The sequence below is a fragment of the Elephas maximus genome, chromosome 7 (assembly GCF_024166365.1).
Source record: "Elephas maximus indicus isolate mEleMax1 chromosome 7, mEleMax1 primary haplotype, whole genome shotgun sequence".
NCBI classification, from domain to species: Eukaryota; Metazoa; Chordata; class Mammalia; order Proboscidea; family Elephantidae; genus Elephas; species Elephas maximus.
In genome coordinates, this window is record NC_064825.1 from 9,047,507 (window position 1) to 9,066,240 (window position 18,734).

At 40.5% G+C, this 18,734-nt stretch overlaps 1 protein-coding gene across 1 annotated transcript in view; it reads left to right on the forward strand.

Moving 5' to 3' along the window:
- The window catches only part of RDX (radixin), a 104,589-nt gene extending 86,523 nt beyond the window's left edge, over positions 1 to 18,066 (forward strand). Inside the window, exon 15 of the mRNA XM_049889346.1 lies at positions 17,985 to 18,066. Coding sequence (XP_049745303.1) covers positions 17,985 to 18,051 — 67 coding nt within the window. The 3' untranslated portion in view covers positions 18,052 to 18,066. The remainder of the gene's footprint in view (positions 1 to 17,984) is intronic.
- Positions 18,067 to 18,734: the final 668 nt, after the last annotated feature.

Here is an 18,734-nt window from a genome sequence, read left to right on the forward strand (position 1 = left end):
TGCTAACCGAAAGATCAATAGTCTGAATGCACCAGTGGCTCCATGGGAGAAAAGACCTGAAGATCTGCTTCCGTAAAGGTTTCAACCTAGGAAACCCTGTGGGGCAGTTCAGCTCTATCACATAGGGTCACTATGTTTTGGAAATCGACTTGGTGGCACACAACATCAACAGCAGTGTGTAAAGTATACTAGAAAGCACAGAAGATAAAGGAAGCACACTACATATAACGTAGCCAAAAGAAGGTCTGGGACCATGGGAATGAATTATATTACTGCCTTCTGAGAATTTAAAGGAAACGTGTAGATGTAATTTGCTCTCATGGTTGCTATATGTAGCAATATTTTTTTTTCTTCTGCTTATTTTCCTAATGACCTCTTTTGGGATGCTTAAGACTTCCATTTCCATTTATCTGTGACCTTTTGGGAGTGGGTTTTTTAGTGTCACAAGAAGAGAACTGGAAATTAAAGACATCCAAGAATAACTCGATTAGGTTCTGGGTTCTAATTCCAGGTCTTAAACTGTCTTGTACTCTAGTTTTTATAGTTGCTTTCGTAGTTCTGAATCAGATTGTCTAAGAGCATTTTTCCAGAACCAGATATGGATACTGTTATTCCACAAGTGTTATCTTTTTAAAATGTAATGTCTGACCAAGGATTATATCCATGTACTTTTGAATTATTAATGCTTGTATATAGTTGGAAAAGTATCACTTACGACACTTGTGGTAGTTACGACAGCTGTTACCCAACAGCTCTGTCAGTCTCTTTTCTGCTTCCAGATGGTGATAACGTACTGACTGGAAGAAACCTGAAAAAGAATTCTTTCAGATCATTATGAAGGGGTTATAGGCACCAAAACACAACTGGAAGATTATCTTAGGACAAACACGTACAATTATTGACTGGCTGTGACGCCTCTGAACTACTCATGTTGACCAGAAACTTTCCTAGTTGTTTTTTTTTAAGTTGAGAACCGTATGTGATTATGCTGCGCCAACTTGACTTTTGTTAGAGGTGTGATTTGATACATTTGCTTATGCCCAAATGACATCTCAGAAATTTTTCCTTATTTTTGCTAGTTCTCTCCAGATTCCTAATATAATCTAGTTCTCAGTTTTTAGGCCATATACATATATACTAGTGCCATTAGGCCATAGAAGTTTTTAATTATAGGTAGTTATAATATCTTGGTAATCTAAGTTATAGGCTGATGATTTTTCCTCATTAACTTTGAAATATGATTTACTTTTGGATAGTGATTAAACATGGAATTTTGTGACTTTTTAATTTGTGTATTTTAAAAGCACTTTATACCAAAAGACATAAAACCTTTCAATGTATGCAAAAGGAAATCATAATTCAGTGGTCTGTTTATTTTCTTTTTAATTATTTAATGAGTATTTGTACATACAATACTTAATAATAGCTCATTTTCATTTCTGAGAACTTTTAACCAGGTGCCGTCAAGTTGGCTCTGGCTTATGGCCACCCGATGTGTGTCAGAGTAGGACTGTGCTCCGTAGGGTCTTCAATGGCAGATATTTAAGAAATAGATTGCCCAGCCTTTCTTCCAGGGTGCCTCTGGGTGACTCGAACCGCCAACCTTTTGGTTATCAACCGAGTGTGTTAACCATTTCCACCACCTAGGAGCCTTTAAAAAAAAAAAAAAAAGTTAAATTACTTACTATTTTTTTCTAAGAAATATTAACATCATTTAAAAGCCCCTATAGGACTTTTATATAGGACTTTTTTATAGGACAGAGTGGAACTGCCCCACAGGGTTTCCAAGGCTGTAATCTTTATAAAAGCAGACTGCTACGTCTTCTGTGGAGCAGCTGGTGGTTTCATTCTGCTCTTCTTTCGGTTAGCAGCCAAGCGCTTAACCACTGTGCCACCAGGGCTCCTCATTAAAAAGTAGTTTGTCATAAATACGTAAAAATGTTTTCGTTGGCAGATGCAAAAGTAAAATCACTGCTATCTAGTAATTTATATGCATTGTTAAAATAGCCTGAAAGGATTTCTCCATTTTGTAAAAACCTAAGTACAAGATGGTATAAGATCTGAAATTGGGCTGTATTGTGTTCCTGTAAGCTGATATTTTAAGGATATTTACAATGAATTTGGGAGCTGTAGACTATATCTCAAAGTCTTTATCCAAAAAAAATGTATACAAAATGTACCCATTGGAAAAGTAACTATCTCTTTAGAGGTTACTGGTATTAAACTTTTTAGAATGTTCTCAAACATTCAGAAGACAGAAGTAAGTCTTCTAGATGTCTGCATGTGATGTATAAAAAAAAAAAAATTTTTTTTTAGAGGTAGGAAAATATTCTTTGCCACCTCTTTAAGCCATTCTGCTTTAGTTCTTAGACATTAGAAATTTAAAAGGCTTTCAATTTCATGATATTACAAAAGGAGTGCTGGAATCTGAGGCAAGGAGACATGGCTTTTATTCCCCTTTCCATAAAATAATAAGACTAATATATAATGCATATGGAGCCCTGGTGGCGCAGTCATTAAGAGCTTGGCTGCTAACCAAAAGTCAGCAGTTCAAATCCACCAGCCTCTCCTTGGAAACCCTATGGGCAGTTCTTCTGTGTCCTATAGGGTCGCTATGAGTTGGAATCAACTTGATGGCAATGGGTTTGGTTTGGTATAATGCATATACATATGCATTCATGGAGCCATTCACTATTTCAGTGTTTTACAGTGCAATCGTTAGATAATAAACCCGAACCCTTACTACTTAGTTGATTCCAACTAAGCGACCCTGTAGGACGGAGTTTCCAAGACAGACTGCCGCATCTTGCAGAGTGGCTGGTGGGTTTGAACTGCTGACCTTTTGGTTAGCTCCCAAGCACTTAACCACTGCACCATCAGGGCTTCTTAATGGATAATAGGTTTGCTGTTATTAACAAAGCACTGCTAGAGTTATGGGAGGTAGATGAGAACCTTTGACTATGTCAAGGAAATTGTAGTTAAGTCAAGGAGTTGAGACATGGACACAACCAAGCCCCAGAAAAAGAGATAAAACATGCAGGAGTTAGAAAGGAGAGATCGTTTAGTATTTGCTATTTAACAAACAGGAGCCCTGGTGGCACAATGGTTAAGAGTTCATCTGCTGACCAAAAGGTTCACAGTTCAAATCTACCAGCTGCTCCTTGGAAATCCCGTGGGGCAGCTCTGTTTTATCCTATAGGGTCACTATGAGTCAGAATAGAGTCGAGGGCAATGGGTTTGGTTTTATTATTTAGCAAACAAGAATATGATAATGACTAATAAGACTGGGAAATATTTGCTTGATTTGTAAAATTATAGCAGCTGGGGAGTCCTGAAAGTTACATATATTCGTCAGTAGGTAGGCTAGCCAGTATTTTAGATTTGTTAACTTGGTTCTCTACGCCTAAGGAATATTCTTTAATATCAAGTATCGTAAGTGTCTAATGCTCTTATAATAAAGTCTGTTAAACACAAGCCACCTTATTAATAATGATTCATATTAGAATAGCAAGTACTGAAATGTGACTGGATATGAAAGTTTTCTTTGAACCTTTTTTAACTATCTGACTTGCCATTGAGTTACCCAGTTTTTACCGCAATCATTTTTCTACTTTAGATACAAATACCTATCAGAAAATCTGTTACCTTAGGCAGTAATTAATTGTGCCTAATTAATTAATCTCAAATAAAGGTTGATCGTGTTGATTTTTGTACATTTATATAAGGAATATCTTGTATCATAGCTGCACATCAGGAAATTGGAATATTCCATTTTTGTTGTTTTCTTTTTATTAGGAATTTTTTAAGCATTAAAATAATTACAGAAAGTAGCTGCCAAATCCCCTCCTTTTTTTTTTTTTTTTTTTTGTTTAAAGAAAATAATCTTCAGCTATGCTTAAAGAAGATACTTTTTTAGATAACTGGGAAAGTATGTACTATAAAATTTTTAAGGAAAAGTGTATTTTTTGTCAACTTCCAGTATTCATGGATTATGTGTTGAATTTACCAAATACAAAGGATGATTTCCACCACTCATCAGTCAGCTTGTTGTACGGTGGTGGTGTACGTGTTGCTGTGATGCTGGAAGCTCTGCCACCAGTATTTCACTTACTGGCAGTGTCACCCGTGGTGGACAGGTTTCAGTGGAGCTTCCAGCCTAAGACTGGGAAGAAGGACCTGGAGATCTACTTCTAAAAAAATTGGCTGGCGAGAACCTTAAGAATGGCCGCAGAACACTGTCTGATAGAGTGCTGGAAGATGAGCCCCTCAGGTCGGAAGGCACGCAGAATGCCCAGCTACAGTCGTGCGATCAGAACAAGTGCATACTGCACGGTTTAAGGTCAGGAAAGGTGGGCGTCAGGGTTGCATCCTTTCAACATACTTATTCAGGTCTGTATGCTGAGCGAACAATCTGAGGAGCTGGACACAGCATCGGCATTCCAGGAAGACTCGTTAACAACCTGAGATACGCAGATGACACAGCCTTGCTTGCTGAGAGTGAAGGTCAAAGACTACAGCTTTCAATGTGAATTACACCTCAACATAAAGGAAATAAAAATCCTCACAACTGGACCAATAAGCAACTTTATGATAAATGGGAAAAATATTGAAGTAGTCAAGGATTTCATTGTGCTTGGGTCAACAGTCAACGCCCTTTTAGAAGTAACAGTCGAAAAATCAAAAGACGCGTTGCATTGGGTAAATCTGTTGCAAAAGACCTCTTTAAAGTGTTAAAAAGCGAAGATGTCACCTTGAGGACTAAGATTTGCCTGACCCAAGCCAAAGTATTTTCAGTCCCCTCATATGCATGTGAAAGCTGGACAGTGAGTAAGGAAGACCAAAGAAGAGTTGATGCATTTGCCTTATGGTGTTGGCGAAGAATATTGACTGTACCATGGATTGCCAGAAGAACGAACAAATCTATCTTGAAAGTACAGCCAGAATGTTCCTTAGAAGCGAGGATGGCGAGACTTCGTCTCACTTTGGACAAGTTATCAGAAGGGACCAGTCCCTGGAGAAGGACATCATGCTTGGTAACGTAGAGGGTCAGTGAAAAAGGAAGGCCCTTAACGAGATGGATTGACACAGTGGCTGCAACAGTGGGCTCAAACATAGCAATTGCGATGAGCATGGCACCAGACTGGGTAGTGTTTCATTCTGTTGAATACAGGGTTGCTGTGAGTCAGAACTGACTTGACAGTACCTAGCAACAAAAACAAGGATGAGTTAGTTTGTGTTTAGCTGTTTTATAGCTAAAACCAAACCCATTGCTGTTGAGCTGATTCCGACTCATAGCTACCCTATAGGACAGAGTACAATTGCCCTATAGGGTTTCCAAGGAGCGCCTGGTGGATTTGAACTGCCGACCTTTTGGTTAGCAGCCACAGGCGTCATTGTTTTAAAAATATTGTGTTTTCAGTGAAAGTTTATACAGCAAATTAGGTTCCCGTTTAACAATTACTACACAAATTGTTCAGTGACTGGTTATATATTTCACAGCGTGTCAGCATTCTCATTCCATTCTGGATGTTTTCATTTCCAGTAATCCGGTTTCCCTACCAAATTACTCTTTCATCTTTGCTTTAGAGTAATTGGTGACCATTTGGTCTCATATAGATGATGTTTTAAAGGTGTACAGTACTCACTGGTAATCTTCATTTTATGAGCCAGCCAGTTGTTCAGCTTCGTTTTAAAAAACTTGATTAAGCCATTAAATTCTTTTAAAAATAGGTAATACATGAACATGGAACAAAATTCAGTAGATCAATAAAGTACTAAGAAAAGTAAGTCTTCCTTCTTTTTCCTTGGTCATTCAGCTTTCCCTAGAGGTAGCTATTGCTTTCAACTGGCGCATCCTTCTGGAGATCAGCTCGGCCACTACAGGCACACCTGTGTTGTTTCCATAAGTTACAGCCTTCTGTATCCTCTGCTTTGCACTTCGCTTCTTTCACTGGGTAGGATATTTTGGATATCATTCTACAGCAGTACAAAAGTACTCTCATGCTTAATGGTGTGGATGCCCTGTAACTTCTGATGAACATTTGCCGTTTTATCAGGCTTTGTTACTATAAACAACACTGTCATGAATGTTCTTGTACAAATGCTGCTTGTATTTATTCTCTTTAAGAAATTGTGTCATAGTTAAGTGGATGAGTTCAGTTTATGTAAGATTTCCTATGTAGGTTTCCAAACTATTTGTTACTTAAATGATGTAGGTGTACCCTTTTACATATTTTTTTTAATTTAAATAGTAATATGCTTATTGAAACGCTTTTGTGCATTAAGTGAAATTTTACAAATTAAGTCAGCCTCTCATACAAAAATTTATATACACCTTGCTATATACTCCTGGAAACCCTGGTGGTGTAGTGGTTAAGTGCTACGGCTGCTAACCAAAGGATCGGCTGTTCAAATCCCCCAGGCGCTCCCTGGAAACTCTATGGGGCAGTTCTACTCTGTGCTATAGGGTCGCTATGAGTCAGAATCGACTCGACGGCAATGGGTTTGGTTTGTTTTTTTTATATACTCCTAGTTGTTCTCCCCCTAATGAGACAGCACACTCCTCTCCACCCTGTATTCTTGTGTCCATTTAGTCAGATTCTGTCCCCCTCTACCTTCTCATCTCCCCTCCAGACAGGAACTGCCCACATAGTCTCATGTGTCTACTTGAGGAAAGAAGCTCACTTCTCACCAGTATCATTTTCTGTCTTATAGCCCAGTCCAATCCTAGCTGAAGAGTTGGCTTTGGGATTGGTTCCTGTCCTGGGCCAACAGAAGGTTTGGGGACCATGACCGCGGGGGTCCTTCCAATCTCAGACCATTAAGTCTGGTCTTTTTAGGAGAATTTGGGGTCTGCATCCCACTGCTCTCCTGCTCCATCAGGGATTCTCAGTTGTGTTGCCTGTCAGGGCAGCCATCGGTTGTAGCCGGGCACCATCTAGTTCTGGTCTCAGGCTGATGCAGTCTCTGATTTATGTGGCCCTTTCTCTCTCTCGGGCTCATAATTACCTTGTGTCTCTGGTGTTCTTCATTCTCTTTTGCTCCAGGTGCATTGAGACCAATTGACACATTTTAGATGGTTGCTTGCTCACGTTTAAGACCCCAGATGCCACTCACCAAAGTGGGATGCAGAATGTTTTCTTAATAGATTTTATTATGCCAGTTGACCTAGATGTCCCCTGAAACCATGGTCCCCAAACCCCCACCTTTGCTACTCTGGCCTTCGAAGCGTCGGTTTATTTAGGAAACTTCTTTGCTTTTGGTTTAGTCCAGTTGTGAAGCACCTTTCTAAGAAAAGTAGACACTTCTTTTTATAAATCAGATTGCCATCAGGTTTACTTAAAAGGTGGTGTAGCTATAGTAGTCTTCTTCCTTTTTGAGGGCCCAAGTAAAAATGATCTGCCAATGTTTAAAACTTCTAGAATTTGCAAATTCCATAATCAGAAAATGCAATTTCTAAAAGAAGTAAATCAATAGGATAGGGTTTTTTAAGTGTAATTTGGTCCTTTGCGGTTTTAGTTTTCTTTGGTCACCAATTCCTCAGTGCTTAGTTTTCATTTGTCTATTTTTGTTAAAATGGCAAGTGACAAGCTCAGGTGATTGCAGAACAATTTAACAATATAAGGCGCTTTACCAAGACACCCAACAGCAACAGTATTTCAAAGAAATTTGATTGTGTAAATTTGATTTGAAGGAGGCAGTTCAACTTACACTTTTTTAAACATAGCCTCTTCCAAGTAATGTTTACTTTCACTGAAACTAAAGTTAGGATATATACATACTTTTATTTTAATTGAAAGTATTATTAATGTAACTTTCTGATGTTAAGATGTTTTATTTCAGAATTTAGTGCTTAGGTCAAATACTGTTCTTGCGCTTATGAACTTTGGCCTGGTTCTTAAATGATTTTCTTGGACCACAAATACTTTTAGGGCTATAGCCTAGATTTGTTTCAAAAGTGCTAATGATATTTCATGTTAATCAGATAGAAGGAATGTCAGTCTTAGTGGTTGGTGGTCTGCCCCTCTTGCTTTCACGTGTTTCACAATAAAATCTAAGCTTGTGTGCCGGAGAGGCTCAGAAGGGGCCAGGCCTATTAGCGGTCCCCATCTTTGCATTGGTGTTTCAGCTACCCAGTGCTGCTGTGTTCGGATCCCTGCCGTGTGTCTCTGCATAGTTACTCTGGGCTTGCTCAGAGACTGACAGTTGTCAAATCCCAGGCTCCATGGCCCAGGGCTCTCCGCAGGCTGGGAGCATAGAGATCCTTTCCCAGATGCTCCTCCTGCTGCAGCAAATGTTGGGTTTTTACAGAACTTTTATCAATTCAGAGCGCATTAGATTCACAGCCACTCTGGCATTCAGAGGGTCTTCTGGATATGTGGGAGGCAGCCTAACGTGGTGCTAATTGCATGGGTCTGGGAGTTCCAGATTTGGCTTGAATCCTGGCTCTCCAACTTAACTGCTTTGTGACCTTGGGAAGCCACTCAGCCATTCGGAGCTCAAGTTTCCTCATCTGGTAAACAGAGGTAACACTACTGATCTTGTGATCTTGATTATAACAGTACGTATGGAATACTTGGTTTATAGCTCGGCGTATTGAAGATGTTAATAAATAGCAACTCCTACCATTTTGTTTTTTCATAGTACTTTTGTTCATCTGTCTGAGGTATGGATATTGGTATATGTATCCAAGTCCTTTGGAATCCATTTTTATTGTCTTCTGTTTGCCTTTTAAGGATTTTACTTGTGACTCTCCTAGAAGGTATTGCTCAGTATATGTTTATTGAGTGTGTACCTGGCCCTGTGCTAAGTATATAGAGATTAAAAAAAAAAAAAAAAAGAAGACATGGTCTGTCCTGAGCAGCAAATAGTTTACAGTTTACTCCCAGTAGGCAAATAATTTATGTGTTTGTGTCTTATGAGTAAATGAGGCTTTCTCCTCAACCTCTTTAAAACTGGAGTGTCCCAAGACTTAGGCCTTCTCCATCTGCTCTTGCTCTTTTAGTGATCTTATCTAGTGTCATTGCTTTAAATACTTGATGCTGAAAACTTTCAAATCTCCAACCAAAACCTCTCCCCTGAACTTCAGGACGTATGTATCTAATTGTCTGCATGACATTTCCACGTTGATACCTAATAAGCATATCAAACTTATGTCAGAGATTTTATCCCCTCATGCTTGCACCTGCCTCAGTCTTCCTCTTGTCAGGTAATGAATGGCAGCTCCATTCTTCCAGGGGATCAGGCCACAACCTTGACAGTAACGTTGATTCCTCTTTTTCTCTCATAGCCCACATTCAGTCCAACCATAAATATGTTGGCTTAACACTCAAAATATATATCCAGAACATGACCATTTCATACGTCCTCCCTGGCTATCACCCTGGCTACACACCAGGATTCCTGGGTTATTGCAAGAGTCTCCCAATCAGTTTGATTCCTCTCTTGCTGTTCTACAGTCTGTTCTTAAGACAGCAGCCTGGGTGATGCTTTAAAAAGGTAAGTCAGATCATGTCACTTCTGCTCAAAGTCCAGTGGTTTCCCACCCACCCAGAGCCCAGGACAGTCTGGTTCCCCTGTAGCTGTAGGACCATATCTGCTCCTTTCTCCTCTCGCTAAAGTGCAGTCATCCTGGCTTCTGTGTTACTCTTTAAACCTGTCATTCCTACTGCTGTTACCTCAGCCTGGGATGTGTTTTTTTCCCCCAAGTATTTTCATGATTCGCTCCTTTGTCATCTCCAGAATTGTGCTTAAATGTCACCCCAATACGGCCTTCCCTTGCTGTGCCCTCCCTGGCGTTCCCTACCAATTTCTCTTTGTTGTTTTTCTCTGTAGCTCTATCTAACATACTGTATGTTTCACCTATTTATGTTATTTATTGGCTGTGTCCTCCCACTAGAATGTAAGCTCCATGAGGGACACTTCATGTGTCGCTTCAGTAATTTAATCCATTCATTCATTAAGTGTCTGAGGTTCCAAGAATTCAAAGATAGTTTAAAACATCATCTACGGTCTAGAGGGGAAAACAGAGTTAAGAAATAACTACATGACAATGAAACAAGCAAACAAGATGCATACAAAGAGCTGGGAGCAACCAAGCTGTAACCAACCTCTAAGGCTATGGAAGTTTTTGTAATTGTCAGCAGTTTCTTGAGGAACAAAAAGGATTTCCTTCTGGCTTAAACTTTTTTTTCATCTTTAGGGCCCAAGGAATACCTCATTATTTGTCTCAATGCTGGTTTGCACAGGGGTTCCAGAAAAATTCACACTGTGGGAGTGATTTCCCATGTTAAAACTGGGGCATCAGCTCTGTGAGCCTGGGACTAAAGCCAGCTCCAGAGCTGAATACAAGATAGTGCTACACACTGGCAATACTGCCCTGGGCTGTGAGCTAGGAACGTCCACTTATAACCTGGGCTGCTTGCAGAGGCCTCAGGAGAGGTTAAGATGGATTTTGTTTGTGTTCTGGAGCTGCAAGGGAGCTTTTGATGGGACAAGCCCTTCCCTTTATTCATCCAAATATTTTAGTGCTTAGTACCTGCCAAGATCCTTGGTCGAGTAGTGGTTAAGAGCTGTGGCTTCTAACCAGAAGGCCGGCTGCTAACCAAGAGGTCAGCAGTTTGAATCCACCAAGTGCTCCTTGGAAAACCTACGGGGCAGTTCTACTCTGTCCTATAGGGTTGCTGTGAGTCAGAGTCGACCTGATGGCAATGAGTTTGGGGTTTTTTGGTTAGTACCTGCCAGGCACTGTATTAGGCATTGAGAATAAAGCAGTGAACAAGATTTAGGCTCTTGCCTTCTGGACTTAGTTTCCGTAGGAAAGATACAAAATACAAGTTAACAGACTCGATAAAAAGTTATATAGTATTAGGTTGAATTGTGTGAAGTTGAAATTCAACCACCTTTGACCTGTAAAATTAGCCATTTCATATCAACTTAATAATATGAAAGAAACAAAGGACAAAGTTGGGAAAAAATACTGGGATGATAATTGGGGATAAAGGTCAGAAAAAGTCCCTCTGAGAAGGTAACATATAAGTTGTCACCTAAAGGAAAAGAAGGCTAGCTTCCTTTATGTCCTCTCCCTTTTATTTGAATTGAGAAGGTAAATGCAAACAGCAAAGGGATCCTATGAGTGCACTGGGCCTGGCGGGCACTGTCTGTAACTGACTGGGAAGCTCATACTTGACTAAAGAGGACGCCAGCTCCGCTGCAATCGGCCTAGTGTTGCCATCTTATCTGATAAGCCAGCAAATGGTTGTTTTTTTTTTTTTTTTTAAAGTAGTCACACAATAATGCTGTAGATAAGTTGAAATAAATTTTTTATGTGAAATCTCCCAAATTTTACGTACTGGTTATTTAATAATTTTTAGAAAATGCAGCCAAACATATTATGTCTATTGGCTAGAAATGGCCCACTGACTACCAATTTACAGTCTTTGCTTTAAAGTATTCCAGGTAGATGGAACAGCATATGCAAAGGCCTTGTGGCAACGGGTTTAACCTGTTCAAGAAATAGAAAAAGGGCCATGTGTCCAGAGCTGCATGAACTCAGAGGAGAGTGATGTGTGAGATGAAGTTGGAAAGGGTTGCAGGAGCCAGATCACAAGGGGTGGCCTAAGGCGTGGTAAGAAGCCTGGAGGGTCTAGTTCAAATGTCCACGGAGAAGTTTGACCCTGGAGGACAGAAGCATTGACACTAGAATTAAGTTAGAAAAAGATAAACACAGTAGAAGATTGAGGGATAGAAGGTTGACGTGAGAGTATGTGGCGGTAGCGTCGGGTGCTCTTGATTGCGACTCATAGTGACCCCATATGACAGAGCAGAACTGTCCCTTAGGGTTTTCTTGGTTGTAATATTTACGAAAGTAGGCTGCCAGTTCTTTTCTTCTGCAGAGCTGCTGGGTGGGCTTGAACTGCCAACCTTTTGTTTAGTGGCTGGACACTTAACCACTGCAGCGGTTGAAATTTAGTTTGCATTCCAAAGAACCGTGTACCCTGGTGCTACATAGGGTGCACCTACCCTGAGCAAGGGGCACATTTTCCTAACCCACACAAAGGTGTCTATGGCTGCAGGTGGCCTTGTAGGTAGGTGAATTCTCTATTTCACAGTTGAGAAAACATGCTTAGTAACCTGCTCAAAAGCAACCATGTTGGTGAATCTGCATTTGAATTTTGGCTTTCTTTGAACTGGAAGCCCATATCCTTTCAACCACTCACCACATGGCCTTTCAACCACCACTGCCTTTCCAGTTTAAAGCCAGTGAGACATTTTTATGTGACTGTGTTCTTTGGAAGATTTTCTTGTCTGCATAACTCCAAATGAAAGTATCCATGAATTTAGAGGCCAAAGAAGAATGGTTTAAATATTAAATGTAAGTTGTGAATAGGCAGTGGCAGCGAACTAGAGATCAAATTGAAGACCAGGCTCATGCAACTTGTTTGTGTGAGTTGGTAACTCCACCAGCCCCCATCAAATAACAGCAGGATCACCGATGGTGGACAGGTCTCAGCAGCGTTTGTAGACGAAGACAAACTGGGAAGAAAGGCCTGGCAACCTACTTTGAAAACTTAGCCAATGAAAGCTTTATAGATGACAACAGAATATTATGATGTAGAGCTGGGCGATGAGCCCCGTCGGTTGAACACTGCATAATAGCTGCAACAATGGACTCAGACATACCATTGATCATGAAGTTGGCGCAGGACCGGACAGCATTTTGTACTTTTATACATAAAGTAGGAGCCCTGGTGGCACAGTGGTTAACAGCTCAGATACTAACCAAAAGGTCATGGAAATGCTGTGGGGCAGTTCGACTCTCCTACAGAGTAGCTATGAGTTGGAATCAATGAGTTTGGTTTGGTTTCTACATACAAGGTCACACCACGAGTCAGAGCCAACTCTGCAGCAGCGAACAGCAGTAGCTGCAGCCCGTCAGAGTGCGGCGCTCCTGTTTCCAGGGTGAGGCGAATACGGCTTAAAGACTGAAGTGTGAAATACATGACTGACTGTAGCGAGAATAAGAGCACGTCCTTTTCTTTTCACTGATTGGAACCCCTTGAAGTCAAAAGAAGGGTCTGGGCTCACGAGATCTTAGAAATCTGGGGAGGAAATGAAATTGGAGATGTGAAGGTGAATGTGGATAGAAAACAGCCTCTTTGGGCCGCAGAGTAGGTGTTAAAGCACTTCAGGAACTCAGTGAGCAGGACTTCAGTGATCTTAACTGAACTCAGTCTGGCCAAAAAATCGAGACGCTGAGGATCCGAGAAGGTTCTTGCTTGGTGAATTTCAGCCTGAACAGGAAGGAGGGTCGAGGAGGGTGGCCACAGCGAGAGGGCTGGGAATGAGTTGCACAGCAGCCTTCAAGACAGTCTTGTCATTTGTTAACCACGGAGTAAATGTCTCTGGAGGAGAAGGATAAATTAGTTTTCAGAATTGAATGTACTAGAATGTTTCATTATAATTCTCGGCCCACAGTGACCTACCAAACGCAGGGAGGAGCCCAGCAATCTGTGTTTTCAGGGACGCGCCTCCATGTGATCCCGATCCACGCTAGCTGGAGAACCACTGCTCGAAGTTTTTCAAATGTTTAAGGAGACCTCTTCACTACAACAAATGAAAAACTCTTTTATGGTCACATCAAAATTCTAGACATCTGACAGCATCATACTACCGGCCCTTGGAAGAATGTGACTTTTTTTTCTTTCCTCTAAATCCTTTAATTCAGGAGTCAGCAAACTAAAGCCTGGGACCAAAAACAACTTGCCACGTTTTTTTATACAGGTTGTGATCTAAGAATGGTTTTTACATTTTTAATGGTTGAAACAAAATCAGAAGAAGGATAATAAATTGTGACACATGCAAATTAAATGAAATTCAGAATTCAGTGTCTATAAATACAGTATTATCAGAACACGGCCACGCTCTCGAGTTTATATATTGACTGTGGCTGGGTTGGGTTACAAAAGCAGAGCAGTTGTGACAGACAGCTTGGCCCATGAAACCTTAAATATTTAATACCTGGACCTTTAAAGAAAAGGTTGGCTAACCCCTAGTTTAATTTGATAATTAGAGTCTACCAACCCAAAAGCATAGACAATCATTATGATTTTCTACTCTTAAGAAGGCAATTTTCATTTTAATCCCCCAGTCAAAAATCTAATAGTTTAAAGAATCCTAAGGAAAGTTAAATCGGATTCTTTTTTTTTTTTTTTTTTCTACAAAGTAAATAACGCAAGCAGAACATCTGGGAAATGTTATTAATTATGCTTCTCTCTCTTCAAGTATTTTAATAAGTAACACGGATTACGGGAGGTGTGCTGCCCAGCACTGTGAGAGTAACAGTGTCTTCTTTTACTCAGTGGCCTTAGAGTAACTGTTGACTTTTCTACAGCGATGGTTCTCTTGACGCCTTTGAAATTATAATGGTTCAAAGAGCAAAGATAATTGAAGCCAAGTTTACACCTTCCCCATCCGCTGTAGCATTTATGCCCCCTCACACTCTGGCTGGTTTAAACAGGTGAAAACTAGAGATTGTTTTGCAGCGATGTTTGGGGAGGAAATACGCCCGGGGGAAATTCGTCCTGGAGGGTCGCTATGAGATGGAATCAACTCGATGGCAAAGGGTTTGTTGTTTTCGTTGTATGTATAGAATAGATACCCACGTATCGGTTTAAAAAATACTGCATTGCCGGTAATTTTGACATGCCAGATTCCTCCTCTATCGTGTTATCCTTGGCAATACATTAGGCAATAGAATGTTTAGCTTTGTGTCGATATGAACTTTATATGAATGGTTTCATCACACCTGCACACCTGCACACCTGCACACACACATCCGTTTTGATGAATATAGCTGTGGTTCATTTATTTTCACTGCTCTGAATGTGTCCATCTTATGAACGCACTGTAATTTGTTTACCCATCCTGTCTTGATGGATTGTTTTCAGTATTTTTAAATTTGCAAACAACACAGCCATAAATATTCTTGTTATGTGTCCCGCAGGGAATATGATCAGTGGTATCTCCAGTGCAGGGACCTGGTGCTGCCGGGAGGGGGCATCGCTGAGTCACAGGGCACACACATCTTCCACTTGGCTGTGTAACCACCGGAGTGTTTTCCAAAGTCCTCGTTTCCCATCAGCAGGCCGAAGATTCTGTCGTCCCGCATCTTCACCACTCTTGATGCCACCAGGCTTCTAAGCGCCTGCCAATTCCATAGGTTTCAAATGACATCTTATCGCGCATCCAATTTGCGTTTTCTTGACTACTAGTGCGGTTTTGACTGGGTTTTATTGGCCTTTCATGCCTACTCTTCCTTGAAATGATGGTTTTATTTTTTGCCCGTTTCCTTTGACATTGAAATGTTTTACAGGTATTTTCTTTCAGTTCCCATTTTATGATTTTTGATGAAGTGTTAAATTTTATTATAGATTAATTTATAAATCTATTCCATTATTATTTGTGGATTTGTTTTGTATCTTGCTTAAGAAATTCGTTCCTCCCTTGTTTCTAATAATTTGTGAAATCTTTTGGGCTTTCTGCATAGATAATCATCTTCTGCAAATTATGACAGTTTGTTTTTCTTCCGAATCTATCGAAGTTTCTCTTCCTTTTCCTATCTTCTTTAGTTGACTTGGCTGGAACTTTCAATGCAATGTTTAACCTAAGTGGTGATAAAGGACATTTCTGATTTCAGAAGAATGCTTCTAATATTTTGTCGCTAAATATGTTTGCTGTGGGTTCACTAAATATGTTTGGTATGTGTTCTTTTTCATGTTAAATATATTTAATAAATATATATGCATAAAGTTTAAAATTTATCAAATGCATTTTCTGTATATATTGAAATAATCGTGTGTGTGCTTTTGAAAAAATTTGTAAATACATTGAATTAGATAAAGCAATTTTCTAATGTTAAACAAAGTTTTCATTCCTGGGATAATTGATATATGTCCTAACCTAGGGCGTGGCATTCCACAAATCCTGAGCCACCTGTACTGGGAATATCCCACTGGTATGTACAGTGTCTCTCCCCTCCGTCCCCTTCAATTGTCGTTTTGGGCTTCAAAGTGTTCTGATCTCATAGCGCCACCTGGTGACAAATCTGACTTGCTATCTTCCTCCCTCTTAGAGAAACGTGTATCCATGTGGTTTCCTCTGTTATCACCGTCAACCCCTCGTTTCAATGTTTTCTTCCTTGTACTTTACATTTGTCCTTTTTATTCCCCCATTATCTTTTTTCTTGCTCTTCTAAATGTTCCCGGTATGCTAATGAAAATCATTGTCTTTTCCCTCCTTTTCTCTTTGTCCCTTCGTCCCTTTACAAGTGTAAGTCTACTGCAATCATGATTAAGCATGGTGAGAGCAGTGCTGGTGACTAAGGAAAGCAAAAGCTATGGGTTTGGCCATGAAATTTGATACAATAAAGTGCCATTTTTTTCTTGTCCTTGGACAAGAATACTTGAAATTCCCTTTAAAATGTTCTTAAATTTCAAGTACCACTTAATCATCTTCTAGTTCGTTCTGCCCAGTTTAACGTGAAGCTCAAGTACTAACAAAAAATTAAAAAATGGTTAATAAATCTCATTGTTCCAGAGTTCATTTATTGCTAGATTTGCCAAATTTTGGGTTTCTACTATATTTTACTGGAAAAGCTCCATTTTTCATTATGGGCTAAACGGCCCGGAAACTGAACCACCTTCCGTAACATGGTTTCTATGGGAAACAGCCCACTGCAGGTGCTCTTTTGGTGCATAACCTGTCTGTACACTAGGGACTGCCTGTGACTGCATCTTAATTGCTTAACCAACTAGTATAGAAAATACTGTAGGCAGTATTCCCCTCAGTCAGGGAACTGACACATAAATAAGCTTGGCCACCTCAGCCATTGCTTTGTTGAGTTAATCCTGACTTTGTTTTTGATATCTCTTTTTTTATGGGCTACCTCGAGGAGCTTTGGTGGCACAGTGGTTAAGGGGCTTGGCTTCTAACCAAAAGGTCAGTGGTTCTAATCCACCAGCCACTCTTGGGAGAAAGATGTGGCAGTTTGCTTCTGTAAAGACTACAGCATTGGATACCCTATAGGGAAGTTCTACTCTGTTCTGTAGGATCACCATGAGTATGAATTGACTCGAAGGCAATGGGGCTAAGGGCTACCTCAGAGAATGACAGGTGAGTCAGCTGAAGAAAACAGGTCAGAGAAAGTAGGGCTAACATTGGTCTCTTTAGCCATGACAATGACAACATGGTTACAGGAGAGGTAGTTTTCATTGTTTGTTTGTCTTAACCCACCCCAGTCATTCATAGGCAGGTACAATATATTGATAAGTTGCTCGTTCAAAGTTAGAAACTATTGATTTCAAGTAGGCATTACAAAGTATTTTGAGTCCATAAATCTGGCTGGTGCCTGAAAGAAATTTAAAAGAGCCTGGATTAATCAAGGAGCCCTGGTGGCACTGTGGTTAAGAGCTTGGCTGCTAACCAAAGGGTCGGCAGTTGGAATCCACCAGCTGCTCCCTGGAGACCCTATGGGGCAGTTCTACTGGGTCCTACAGGGTCGCTATGAGTTAGAATCTACTCGACAGCAATAGGTTTGGTTTGTTTTTGTAGATTAATCAAGAGAGTACTTCAAATAAAGTACAAACTTAGTCTTCAGCTTATTCAGACGCAAAGCTCTGATGCTTTTGGCTTCGTGACTTGTGAAATGGATTAATTTGTGCAGAGCTGCTGCAAATATTAGAATTCTAGCGTTTATTTAAAAGGGAGATTTAAAGTTATTCTTATTTCTACATTCTAATAATGGAGTTTTAAAGGAGACTGGTTTGGGAATTTGGTCACCCAACAGGCCCTACACTATCCAGGGTGACAAAGGTGTTCCTGGCATGCTGAATGGCTAGGAAGGCAGCCTACCTCTCTCCCTTTTGGCTCCTTCCTGTGTTCTGTTGCTGAATGCGTTCTAACCTCTTGAATGTCTCTTTTGAAAGGTGGGGACCAAAACTGTATGCATTGTTCCAGATACGCTCTTGCCAAAGCAGCATAAAGCAAATGTGACAGCTAGGACGAAGGCTCCCTCCCTCACTGCTAGGTAAGTACAACTGGCAGCCACGGCCAGGGCCAGCTCACCTTCGTGTTAGACCTGCCCACGCTTTCCACTGCCAGGATGCTGCTCAGACCACATCACGCCTGGATTTGTCCACCCACAGCCCAGGAACCTTAATCTAGTAGTGGATTCTGAGGCAAAGGAGCCGACTGAGAGCAGCCCCAACCATGACACCCTCTAATTCTACCCCCTGCCCCCAGCTTCTGTCTCAGTAGTTGGCATTTCTTGGGCTCTTTGCCAACCAAGAGCATCTTCCTCCAATTTAATAATTTAGAGGTCAGTTAGAGTTTATGAAAATAAGGTCCTATCGTTCATCTCAATGAGCTGATTGGACCCGCCACTTTAGAATGTGCTGTCCTTAGTGAAAGAACTCTGCTGATGTGGAGTGAGAATCAAAGTATTTCAGTACAAGTCCTTTTCTTGTTTCCAAATTCAGATGTACTTAACAGTGAAATGCCATGCATATATATTGAGAGGAATAATTCCAGAATCGGTTCATAAGTCAGGTTAACATAGTTGTATGCATTGGCATCAATTTGGTAAGATTTAAAAATCCCTGAGCAACATGACTCACCATGATAATGTGTTGTTTTTAACTTCTTTGGCAGACACAGCTTGATCCATCCTATTTCTA